Source organism: Numida meleagris, chromosome 4, assembly GCF_002078875.1.
Source record: "Numida meleagris isolate 19003 breed g44 Domestic line chromosome 4, NumMel1.0, whole genome shotgun sequence".
In the NCBI taxonomy this organism is placed as follows: Eukaryota; Metazoa; Chordata; class Aves; order Galliformes; family Numididae; genus Numida; species Numida meleagris.
Window position 1 is genome coordinate 49196706 of NC_034412.1, and position 12619 is coordinate 49209324.

A 12619-nucleotide genomic window follows, 5' to 3' on the forward strand; every position below is an offset into this window, starting at 1 on the left:
TACATGCACCTGAGCTCCCCTGGGCTGGACCTGCCTTCCCACCAGGTGCTTAATCACTGGTTCAAGCTGTGACTTAGCATTTCTGCTACACTACTTCTATAGCAAAATAAGAAATTTCATGGCATTAGTGAAGCAGTTAAGTTAACTGACTGAGCTTAGAACCTGGTACTTCCATAAAATGACATCAAGCTGATTTCCTGATAAGAGGTTCATGATGACTCAGTCTTAAAAATGGGCTATTGTACACTACCACTAAGTTTTAATGTAGTTCACTACTGTACTAAGGAATTATCCAAATGATGAGAACACCCTAATTCAGTAAAACTGCAGCAAATATTGTTGGGAACTTTGCAGCTTTCATATGGTTTTATGGAGGAGTTACAGAATCACGGAATCATAGAATTTTTTGAGCTGGAAGGGACCTTTAAAGGTCATCTAGTCCAACACACTAGCGATGATCAGGGACACCTACAGCTACATGAGGTGCTCAGAGCCTGACCCAGCCTGGCCTTGAATGTCTCCAGGGACAGGGCTTCCACCACCTCTCTGGGCAACCTGTTCCAGCACCTCACCACCCTTATCTTAAAATATATATATATATATGTAAACATAATGTATATGTAATTATATATATATATGTAATAAATATATGTAATTTTTTTTATATATAAACACACACATATAAATGTTTAGAGCTTAAACCTCAGTTTTTTTTATTCTAGATGTTTCTTCCACGTTTCACAGCTTGATGGAAGTATTCAGCTAAAGTTTGTTCATTTTTAAATATTTCACACTAAATATATATTATAGAAAAATGTTATTTAGCTCATTAAGATCAGAGGTCTTCCATAAATCATGTCAGATGTTAAGACAACTTGAAGAAGTCAAAGGAAGTCTCCTAACCACTGGGCTAGAAGAATCTTGCTTTGTATAAATTGCACCATTTTATCAATTTTTTATTTTCTCTTTTTGAAAGGTAGGAGTGATTGTAACAGAAGCTATAGGGAGTTAATTTGAGTGTTTCTTTATTAAGCACTTAAAATCAGCTTTCAATTCACTCTACCTGTAAACATCTCCTTTGTGTGAGCTTTTTTTGTTACATTTTGATTTTGTTTGTTAAGCGCTTTGGCAGTGAAACCTATAAAAGAAATAAAAACAAAGTTTTCAGTCAGAGTTCTGAATTTTACTCTGGAGCCAGCTGCCTTCTAAAGTTACATTTGTCAGTCCTTCGTTTGTAACCCTACAGTCTCAGCTGGGATCTAATTAAGGTGCCTGACAACAAGATAAAAGTATGAAATCTGTCTCCTAAAGTCCATATCACATTACCAGTGCACGCAACCTCATTTTATCTTGAGGTGCATGACTACAGTTCTTAAGGATAAGGACCAAGTTAAAAGTTAATAAGCTGAATAAGGCTGCCTTCTTTTTGAAATCAAGAATACTTAAACCCAACATGAAACTGTAGTTGTTTCAACAATAAAATTAGGTGGTGTGAAATTCTGTAGTGTTATTTTATTAATGAAAATGTTTCAAAGAAGGACTCCTCTATTTCTGAGGAAAATATCTATTTACCTAAGTATTTCCTACTGCTACCAGTCTTCACAAATTGCTCATAAATCCTACCTGTGATAAATGAAGTATATAGATAGATTCAATTAATTATAATATATATATATATATATTTTTTTTTTAAAGAAATAAATAAAATAAGCCAGGCATGTCCAACCTGCAGCCTGCAGGCCGCATATGTCCTGACATGGCTGGCAATGGGTCTGCCCCCTGCCCAGTGCCATCATGGCAGTTGCTTTTCCCCATGGAGTGGCCCTGGGCTCTCATCCATCACTCAGCAACAACCAATTCATCAGTGCACTATTAATGCTGTGTTGACTGAAAGGAAGGCATGGAGAGGGCAGTGCTGTGCCGTGCTGACTCAAGTGATGGCATGCATTTCGATACTTTGGCTCAGCACAGTGCTCTGAACAGTGAAGAATACACAGCTGTGCTTTCTGTTTTGATAAAGGAATTTAAGAATGGGTTTCAAGGTTGACAAAAAAATCAATTTATGTTTGTGACACCATTTTTAGTATATATAAATACATTACCTGCAAATTGTAATGCAATAATTGAGTTCCAATCAGATGTTCAACTCAAAAATCTGATTGTCTCTTTACCGCACTTTCATAATCCCCATCTTACCAAAAAGAAACATTCTTTACTTCACAATCACGTCTGATTCATGTCATAGCTTTTTGGCAGTACATACATTTGTGACAAACTATTTTCAAGAATAAAGTACAAGAAAAGTAAAATTTCATCAAAAATTTCTGATAAACACCTTGAGAACTCATTAAGAATTGCAACCTCTGCCATCGGACCAGACTGATGCATTGATTTCACAAAAAAAAAAGTCAAATATCTCACTAGTTTTGTGGGTTTGTTCCTCTCTTTTTTAATGTTTTAATAAAAATATTAAAAAATAAAATGTTTTGTTGCTTGTATAGCAATTATATTGTATATTTTATGAGAGCTGCTCCAAAAGTAATGTTTCCTGTTTTATTATATCGACCCACAAAATCAGAGGCAGATGTTGGTGATATCACAGCAGAGGCTGAACGTTCCCACCAGTATTCCATTACATACTGTTGCTGCGTGACAGATGGCAGCAGAGAGGGAGTCTGACGAAATGGCTTCTGACATGGAAGTGCATATGAAGCAAAGGGGTGTCACTGAATTCCTCCATGCAGAAAAAAATGGCACCCACTGACATTTGTTGACACTTGCTGAGCATTTATGGAGACCAAACAGTGAATGTAAGCATAGTGAGGCAGTGAGTGGTGTGTTTCAGCAGTTGCAATAGCAAGAGTGGATCGCCTCCACTGGTACAGATTGTTACAAGGGTGACATTTAGGCTCTTGTACATCACTGGTGAAAATCACAGAATCACAGAATGTCAGAGATTGGAAGCGATCTCAAAAGACCATCGAGTCCAATCCCCTTGCTGGAGCAGGAACACCTAGATTAAGTCATGCAGGAACACGTCCATGTGGGTTTTGAATGTCTCCAGGGAAGGAGACCCCACAGCCTCTCTGGCAGCCTGTTCCAGTGTTCGGTTACCCTGCATATATGCAGGTGGTGACTATGCTGAAAAAATAGTGTTTCGTTTCAGAGAATTTGCTCTATCAAATAGTGTTATTGAGCTCTTTGTATCTGTTGTAGTTTCCATGGAAATAAATAGGAGGTATTACTTTTGGAGTAACTTATGTATATGCGGCCTAAGACAATTCCTCTTCACTCACTGTGACCCAGGCAAGCCAGAAGGTTGGACACTCAAGAAATAAGCCAAGTAGTAATAAAGAATAAATAAGTATTCTTCAGGAAATTGAAGATACAGAGTGAGTCAGTCTTAAAGAACTCTAGATTTATGCATACAGTTGAGAGGCAAGTCAGAGGCAATTTTTAAATGAAAATTTCCAGTTTTGTAGTTTTGCTTCTACCTTATTCATAAAAGTTATTTGGAAGATACTTGAAGACAGAAAAAGAACAGATTCAAGAAAAAGAGAAGGAAATGAGGGGAGAGAGGAGGGGAGAAAGTCCTTACTGGTGATGATATTGCAAACCACTGCCTCTTATCAGATTGAATGATCACAGTATTTAAAACATGTGTTTACAAATTGTAACTGAATGAATCTTTGCTAATTTAAATAGCAATTCATGAACAACAAAGAAAAAAATTGAAATAATTAATAGAATTAATAAATAGAAATTTAAACCTTCACCAAAAAATTTAATTGCATTTATAAAGCATTATAAGATTAGAGAACTTTAGAAAAATAACAAAGGAAAAAACATAAAGTTAAATGGTACAAAACCTAATGAAATTCACAGTAGAGTGCAGAATAAATTTGCTAGATTAATCTCTAACTTACTAGCAGTAATGTTTCCAAATTTCTTCGATTGTCTGAATTTCCACAACTTGGGAAATAAGAAAATTTTTTATAAACTACTCTACCTATATATCCAGACTGAGAGGGAGAGTGGAAGAGATTGGAGTAGTTACTACTAGCTCACTAACAAGTGGCAACTTTTCTAAATGAGGGATAGACAACTTCCTCACCCCTCCATGTATTCTTCAATCCAAAACGGAAACTTAAAAAATGAGGGTAGTGGGTGGGGAAACAAATTTGAGATTAACAACACTACCACATCCTACCAAGATTACCCGTCAAAGACTGAATGAATTGGCAAGCAATTCTCTTGTAAAAAAGCAACAAATCTCAGTGAGAGATTGGTTAAAAAGAATGTCTGCAGAACTACTAGTCTGCCTGGCACTAGTTACATGGCAGCTATTCCAGAATTTCCAGTATTTCTGGCATGATAGTTTCTTAAAAAATATAGAAAAGCGGGTGAGAATCCAAAGAAGAGATGAATGGGGGAAAAGACATCTTGAAAATATGGCACATTGAAAGACTTGTATACTTCCCAATGGGAGAAAGAGAGAAAAAATAGTTGGCTTATAAATTCCTAATCAAATAAAGAGTTTGATAAGCTGAAAAAAAAAAATAACAGTGAAATAAATTCTGAAGTAGAGCAACACAGAAGTTGTAGACATCCTTTACTTGTACATTCCTTAAAAGAAAAGGCAAACATTTGTTTTAAAGTCTGTTATAAATGGCTTATGAAGACATAATTCTGCTTCACAGCAGGGGAACATATTCTCCCTTTCATTTCTGTTTGTTTTTTTTTTTTTAATAAATATTATTACTCCTTCATAAAACCAATCCTACCTTCCAGAAATTAAGTCTTTACTCTAGAATCTCTAGATACTATTACAGTGTAATTTATAAATGTATATCTTTGGAGACATGGATGAGGATGGGTGGTTTGTGGGAGATTTGATCGATGGCAGAAGAGAACCAGTATCTTCAAATTTGATAAGAAGTTTCAGACAATGACCTGGTGACAGCTATGCCTCCAGAGCTTTGTGATCTCCTGCTGGATACTGATGACGAAGATAGATTTGGCAGCAGGAGTGGCAGCAATGGGGGAGAAAGTGATGGTCATGACCAAGGAATCTGTGCCCATGTGCTGGCTGAAGCTGGTGGATGCAGAGATTCCTCTCCATAAGGCAGCAACATCCCATCAAAATTCATCTATGGGACACTGCACTAATCCATTTGCGAGACTACCTGCTGCTCCACTTGATGTTCAAGCGGACCATGGTCCATCAGTGGCAAGACCTTGTAAAATCATCAATTGTATGACTGAGGAAATATTAAATTTCACTGGACTAACCAAAAAAAGAGTGAAAAGTCATCCTGTTTTCCAGCAGTATGCTTTTCTAAAGCTATTGGGAACTTAGGGCTGAGGAAAGCCTCAAAAATCTTTCTCAAGCTCTCTACGTACCAGTATTACAAAAAAAAGAACTAAATCAATCATCATTGCTTATTTCTGTCCTTCTTTGGGAGAACAAGCCTCTTGGTTTTGGTAAGATGTTCATGCCTGTCCTGGGACAAGGGCTTTATAATCCGTCCCAAACAAAGATATAGACTGTATCACCAAATTTGCTGGAGGCTGAGTCTAAACATTCTGGGGGACCTTTCTGGTGATTTTGATGTGCTTTCCTGGGACCTCTCAAGTCCCCTGCTCTTCCTGAACCACAGCTGTAAGCACCTTGATGCTGAGGATTACCTGGATACAGCCTCTACCTTTTTTCTTTATCCCATAGAGTCATGTCAGTCTTGAGCCCTGGATCCAGCAGAGGCACAGAGAAAAAGCCTTCCTGCAGTTGATGATTGCTCAGCCCTCAAATTTGTCAGGATCTCTCGGCAAGTCCAGCACCCAAGTCATTTATGAAAACATTAAAGAGAAACAACCCTAAAATGGAGAGATCTCGGGATGACATCAGACAGCTCTTTGAGTACCATAGGATAATCCATTTGGCCCTGAAGATTTGTGTCCATCCAGGTGGAGCAACAAATCCTGTACAAGTCCAGGGTTGACCAGGAGTTAATCTTTACTGCAGTCACAATCCTCCAACTCAGGTCTTTAGGGATCCCAGAGCCTATCATCAGTGTTAGAGACAAAAAGGGCATTAAACATCCATGCTTTATCTATACCCCTGCTTGTGAAGTGGCCTTCAATAACAGACCAGTGTTACCTCTGGTCCTGCTTTTGCAGTTAGCATATTTAAAAAGATATTTTTTTTCCCCACAAATGAGAAGAGCATCTCTGAACTCTCATGTCACCCAACCTCACTTCCAGTGGCTGTACACTCTTTGTCTGACTAAGGTATAGAAGATCAGCCAAGTGAAAATTCTGTCCTACTTGCATGAGTTCCAGCATTTTGGAGTTGAGTGTTCCAGCTCTCTTAAGAGGTGGTACTAAAAAACTAATCAGAACTGATGAACTCCAATGCTTTCAAAATCAGTTTCCAAGGCAACTTTCCAAAGTAGCTTCCTGAGCAACCTAAAAATCACAGAACACTTACCACCAGGTTTCATCAACGCCAATGATGTCATAGCTCTGGGACTGAGCAAAAGTTTCGCTCTCCTCTTGATTGTTTCTCTTGCTGTGTGATTGAGTGTAGAAACATTTCATATGTTCTGCATTGTGCCCAGAACCTTGTGGAGCAGACTGAACAATTCACTAGCAGGCAGTCCCTCAAATTTTGGTGAGCCATCCCAAAGATTATCACTGAAGAGCCTGGTTTTTATCAGCCAGTGAGTGTGTGAGGTGGTCTGTGAAAAACAGGCTGAGAGACTCCTCGTGGGAGCCTTTCCGGCAGGGAAATGTGGAGTGCGAAGGGAAAGGACAGACCCCTCTAACTTAGCTTTTCTCCTCCGTTTCTCTTGCAGGCAGACAGCCTGGAGCTCAGGCAGGCACTTCCCTGCAGCAGTGACTCCAGGGAAGGGAGACACAGCCTCTGTCAACCTTGCCATCTTTGCCAAGGTAGGCAATGCTGCTGGCAGCTGCACCCCGGCATGCAGCTGCTGCACAAACACATGTTCCCAAACTGCCCACTCTGCAAGCACTCAATGTCTGGATAGGAATCAGTGATGTCCCTCATGGTGTCAGCACTGGGACTGACGGTCTTCAGTATCTTCATCCATGACATCCACAGTGGGATCAAGTGCACTCTCAGCACGCTTGCAGGTGACACCAAGCTGCAGGGTGAGGGTGACACGCTTGAGGGGTGGGATGCCGTGCAGAGAAATCTAGACAGGCAGGGGGCTCGGGAGAGCCTCATGATGTCCAACAAAGCCAAGCTCAAGGTCTTGCACTGGAAAGCCAACCGTATTGTGGGCTGCAACAAAAGCAGCATGGTCAGCAGGGAGAGGGAGGTGATCCTGCCCCTCTACTTTGTGCTGGTGAGACCTCACCTGGAGCACTGCGTCCAGATGTTGAGTCCTCAGTACAAGAGAGATATGGGCCTGTTCTTCCACCCAGAGTGCATCTCGAAGAGGGCCACAAAAACGATCCAGGGGATGGAACACCTCTCCTATGAAGACTGGCTGAGAGAGCGGGGGCTGTTCAGCCTGGAGGAGGCTCCACGGAGACCCGAGAGTGGCCTTTCACTACCTGAAGGGGGGCTGTCAGAAGGGACTGACTCTTTTGCAGGGTGCATTGTGACAGGACAAGGGGAAAAGGTATCAGACTAAAACGGGAGAATTCGTGTGGATATAAGAAAAAGTTTATTATGAGAAAGGCGTGAAGCTGTGGAACAGGTTGCCCAGGGAAGTGGTGGAAGCCCTTTCCCTGGGGGCTTTCAAGGTCAGGCTGGACCAGGCTGTGAGCCCCTTGATCTACCTGTAGATGTCCCTGCTCACTGCAGAGGGATTGCATCAGATGACCTTTAAGGGTACCTTCCAACTCAAATGATTCTGTGATTCTGCAGACTGGGATTGTTCAGTCAGGAGAAAAGGAGTCTCAGGGGAGACCTTGTTGCTGTTTACAACTACTTGAAAGCAGGTCGTAGAGAGATGGGGGCCAATCTATTCTCCCGGGTAAACGGTGATGGGATGAGAGGTAAGGGTCTCAAGTTGCACCAGAGGAAGTTCGTGTTGGATATCAGGAAGAATTTCCTTTCCAATAGAGCGGTCCAGCTTTGGAACAGGCTGCCCAGAGCAGTGATGGAGTGACTGTCCCTGGAGGTGTCCAGTTAAGGTGTAGATGCAGCACTTAGGGACATGGTTTAGTGGGCATGGTGTTGATGGACTGACAGCTGGTCTGGATGATCTGAGAGGTCATTTACAACCATAATGATTCTATGATTCTAAAAATATAAAGGGCAGGAGTCAGGCAGAGCAGGCCAAGCTCTTTTTGGTGGTGCCCAGCACTGGAAAAGGCCACCCAGAGAGGTTGCGGAGTCTACTTCTCCGGAAACGTTCAAAACCTGCCTGGATGCTTTCCCAGGCAACCTAGTGCGGGGAACCTGCTTTAGCAGGGGGGTTCAACTAGGTGATCTCCAGAGGTCCCTTCCAACCCCGATGATTCTCTGAATCTGTCATTCTTTGAGTAGGGGAGTCCAGAAGCACCTCCTGACCTGCACTTGGCTGTAAGCTGTTGACTGTGTGGGGGGCGGCCAGCAGAGGGAGGGGTAAAGGGCTTCCATGGCAACAGGGCTTTGTGATGTGAGGAGCAACCACACCCAAAGGACATTGTGACATGGGGGTCGTCCCTGTGCCCTTAGGGTCCAGTGTCCCCACGCTGCTCACTCTCAGGAGAGCAGCTCCGTGAGAAGGTAGCAGCTCCCCTGGTGCCTGTGTTTCCGAGAGAGGAGACAGAGATGCCCAAGGAAGAGAAGAAGAAGAACCACTCCCAGCCCGACAAAGGGCTGCTGAGCATGCAGGAATGCCGCCAGGTGCGGAACATGGTGGGAGGGAGAGGGACAACATGGCACCAAAAGCGCCAGAGCATGGAACAAAGTAGCTGGGTGATGTGGCTGGCCCTGAGCGCCTCTGGCCAGGGCACTGTTCCTCCTGCCACAGAGCATCTCCAGAAGATACGCCAGCTCCTCGGCCAGCCCAGGCCCATGCCGGCCCAGCAGTGCTGTGCCCAGAGGCAGGGAGCAACAGGACTGAGCACAGCCAGGCTGTTTGTGCCCAGGAGCTGCCTCCTAAGGGGGGTCAGGACTGTCGGCACTGCTGGGGACACTGGTGGCAATGCAGCCACCTGCATCCCACACCTCCTTCTCTCCGCAGGTGGGCCGTAGGCCACATCAAGCTGTGCCGCCAGGCAGCTGGAACCAGGAATCATCCCTCCGTGAGGTTCAACAGCCATCACTATCCCACCTGGAGAGCGCTCATGCCTCTGTGAGTCACCCCGTGCAGATAGGGAACCCAGGCAATACAGGGCCAAACACCTTCCTGAATTCAGGGAGCAGCCAGCACACAGGTGGCAGGTGCTGGAAAGGACCCGCTCCCAGCAGGATGAGTCCTGCTAAGGCCAGACGGCTGCCAAGGTGTCAAGGACTGCTGCAGGAGAAGCAGCCCTATGCCAATTCGGCTCCAGGGAACAGGGCAGCAGAGGCCACAGGGCTGAGCGCTGCCCTCCAGGCTCCCCTCAGGACTTCGTGGGGGCCTTTCTAGCAGGAACATGTCGAGAGCGAAGGGAAAGGACCCCTCTAACTTAGCGTTTCTCCTTTGCTTCTCTTGCAGGCAGACAGGAAGAAGCTCAGGCAGGCACTGCCCCACAGCAGTCACTCCAGGGAAGCAAGACAGCCTCTGTCAACCTTGCCATCTTTGCCAAGGCAGGCAATGCCGCTGGCAGCTGCACCGCAGCATGCAGCTGCTGCAAAAACACATGTTCCCAAACTGCCCGCTCTGCAAGCACCAGCCTCCATGCGTTCTCCAAGAGGCAGAGACCATGAGCTAATCCCGTGCCCACAAGGCAATGCTCAGCAGCACGATATGGCAGCAAGGACCGAGAGCTGGGAGGCAGATAGGCTAGTCCCTGTACCCCCTCTGAAGCCTGCACATGCCACCCCCAAGTCACTCAGGTTGGCATATCAGAGGCGTCCAGTAGCCGCAAGACCAAAACCCAGCCAGAAACCGGCAGGTCCAAAGCAAGACGCACCCACCAGCTCTCTGGGAACACCAACAAGAAGTGCCCAGGTGCTGACCATCAAGGCTGAGAGCGGCCCCACAGATAAGATGCCACCAGATCCCAGTGCTGAGGGGGGCACAAGAGATGCTGACGGGGCTCCTACCTCACGTTCTGAAGCAACACAACAGGCAGCAGAGGATGGTGCCAAAGCTGCTGGCATTTCTGAGAGCACACTGGGTGCCAAGGACACTGAAAAGAGTCCACGCTTCAGGAAAAAATTACGCAAGTTCATGTCCTGCTCTCGTTGCAAAATCCGCTACCTTCCTCTGGAGGTAGAGAGGAGAGACGTCACTGCAAGACATGCTGCAACACAGACAGACGAAGTCCCAGTGAGAACACCATCTGGCGAGGCAGAGGCTCGGCCTGCAGCTTCTGGTGTGGCTGTGAGCTCTCAGCACGAGGTGAGCATGGCACACGCAGTTAGCAACAGGCATGAAACAGACTCAGGGTCTGGAACGTACACGGTGGAGTGAAGCCTGGCAAGACAAGGCCTGCTGTAGCGGGCCGGCTGCCAGGGTGTGTCAGCCACTGCTGTGAGGGGGCTGCTTGAGCGTAGAGGTTTTGTGTGTGGAGCAGTACTAAGCCAGTGCAGCTCTAGGGAGCAGGGCAGCTGTGACCACAGGGCTAAGCACTACCCTTGGGGCTCTCTGCAGGGCCTTCTGGGAGCCTTTCCAGCAGGTATATGCGTGGTGTGAAAGGAGAGGATCCCACTAACTTAGCTTTTCTCTTCTGTTTCTCTTGCAGGCAGACAGCCTGGAGCTCAGGCAGGCACTGCCCTTCAGCAGTGACTACAGGAAAGAGAGACAGTCAACTTGTGGAGAATCCCTCTTGGTCCCTGCACCCCCTCTCCAACCTGCACATGCCACCCCCAAGTCACTCAGATTGGCATATCGGAGGCGTCCAGTAGCCGCAAGACCAAAACTCAGCCAGAAACTGGCAGGTCCAAAGCAAGACACACCCACTGACACTCTGGGAACACCAACAAGAAGTGCCCAGGTGCTGACCGTCAAGGCTGATGAGAGTGGCCTTGCAGATACAATGCGACCAGATCCCAGTGCTGAGGAGGGCACAAGAGATATTAAAGGGGCTCCTACATCACCTTGCCTAGCAGTGCAAGGGCAAGAAGACGATGGTGCCAAAGCGGCTAGCACTTCTCAGGGTATTCCAAGTGCTGAGGACATTGAACAGATGCTCCTATCCTCGTGTCTTTGCCTTTCCATCTGCATTGTTCTGGACAATTTATAGGAAGAGTAGGAAGACATCCCTGGGAGAGGTGCTGCAGCAGAGGCAGCCAAAGTCCCAGTGAGAACACCATCTGGCGAGGCAGAGGCCCAGCCTCCAGCTTCTGGTGTGGCTGCGCGCACCACATGTGAGGGGCACCATGCACCTACCCCCACCTCGCTGCCAGAGGATATTCGGACTTGGGAGACCACAAGACAGTGCTTTTTTCTACGGGACAAGTGGGAAGGCACCCCTGAGTAAAATAATATAGCAGGGGCAGCCAAAATCGCAGCAAGCATGTCTAGAGCCTGATCTGGTGAGGCAGAGGCCAAGCCTTCAGCTTCTGGTGTGGCTGCAAGCTCTCAGCACCAGATAAGGAAGGAACACGTGGTTGTCAACAGTGTGGGAATCGAATGTTGATTCTGTATTAAAATAAGATTAGAATTTTCTTGATTTCATGGCCTCTGCTGTCATTTGGATCATTTATCAAAATCTAGCTAGTAACCATTTATGTATAGTCAGCATGAAAATATATGTTGTACTTTGTCACACACATTGCAAGAATATCCTGCACAAATTAAAAGGACAAGTCATGACATGTCTTAGAGAGGGCCTGAAGAAGGTATTGAGGAAGGCCTGGCACCTCTCCAACCCCCTACGGTGCTCTTTGTTTAACAAAGGAAGCGTCCTTCAGAGACAATGGAAGAAGCTTTGGAGAAAATCACCGTATCAACATGATAAGAAGAGTACCGAGACATCTTGGAAATAACAGGATGGCGACTGATTGGCACAAGATAGAACAAGTGTCAGAATGTAATTAACAAATGTAAATCTTCGATAAGACTGTGAACCTGGAGTACCCACCCAATGGGGAAACAGGGCAGTGGGTAGGCAAGGGGGGGTAACAAGGTACAAAAGCTGTCATACTGTATCCATAGGTGCGCTCCTGTTTTACAGGACACCCGCCATTGCAATTGCAAATTAAATCTGCTTTTATCAGAGAAACCGTCTGTCATGGTTTTGTGATTTTCGGTTATTGGTATTCCACATCATAACATCATGTAGTGGATGTACCTAGTTCTCAGAAGAGGACTACTACATGCCCCACGGTACTTTGCTCCTCTGTTACCATTTCCAGCCGGAGGGAAAAGATAAAAGCTCGCAGTATAAAAACTTGCAGATCACGAGACCATGTCCCTTTTTCCGCCGTCTCTCGTCTTGGCAGCACCTCGCTCTCCAGCCATCTTATCGTCGGTAGTAGAGTAAGGCCTACCTTGATTTTGGGACATTCTCT

General features: G+C 45.4%; 1 protein-coding gene across 2 annotated transcripts in view; it reads left to right on the forward strand.

Annotated features, from left to right (window-relative positions):
- The window catches only part of LOC110398721 (fibrous sheath CABYR-binding protein-like), a 40216-nt gene extending 27902 nt beyond the window's left edge, over positions 1 to 12314 (forward strand). Inside the window, exons 5-8 of one of the 2 annotated variants that reach the window (XM_021396633.1) lie at positions 6855 to 6948; positions 9201 to 9311; positions 9657 to 10505; positions 10849 to 12314. In XM_021396633.1, coding sequence (XP_021252308.1) covers positions 6855 to 6948; positions 9201 to 9311; positions 9657 to 10505; positions 10849 to 11349 — 1555 coding nt within the window. In that variant the 3' untranslated portion in view covers positions 11350 to 12314. Of the gene's footprint in view, positions 1 to 6854; positions 6949 to 7867; positions 8861 to 9200; positions 9312 to 9656; positions 10506 to 10848 lie in introns of those variants that run through there. The other variant, XM_021396634.1, reaches the window with a different exon arrangement.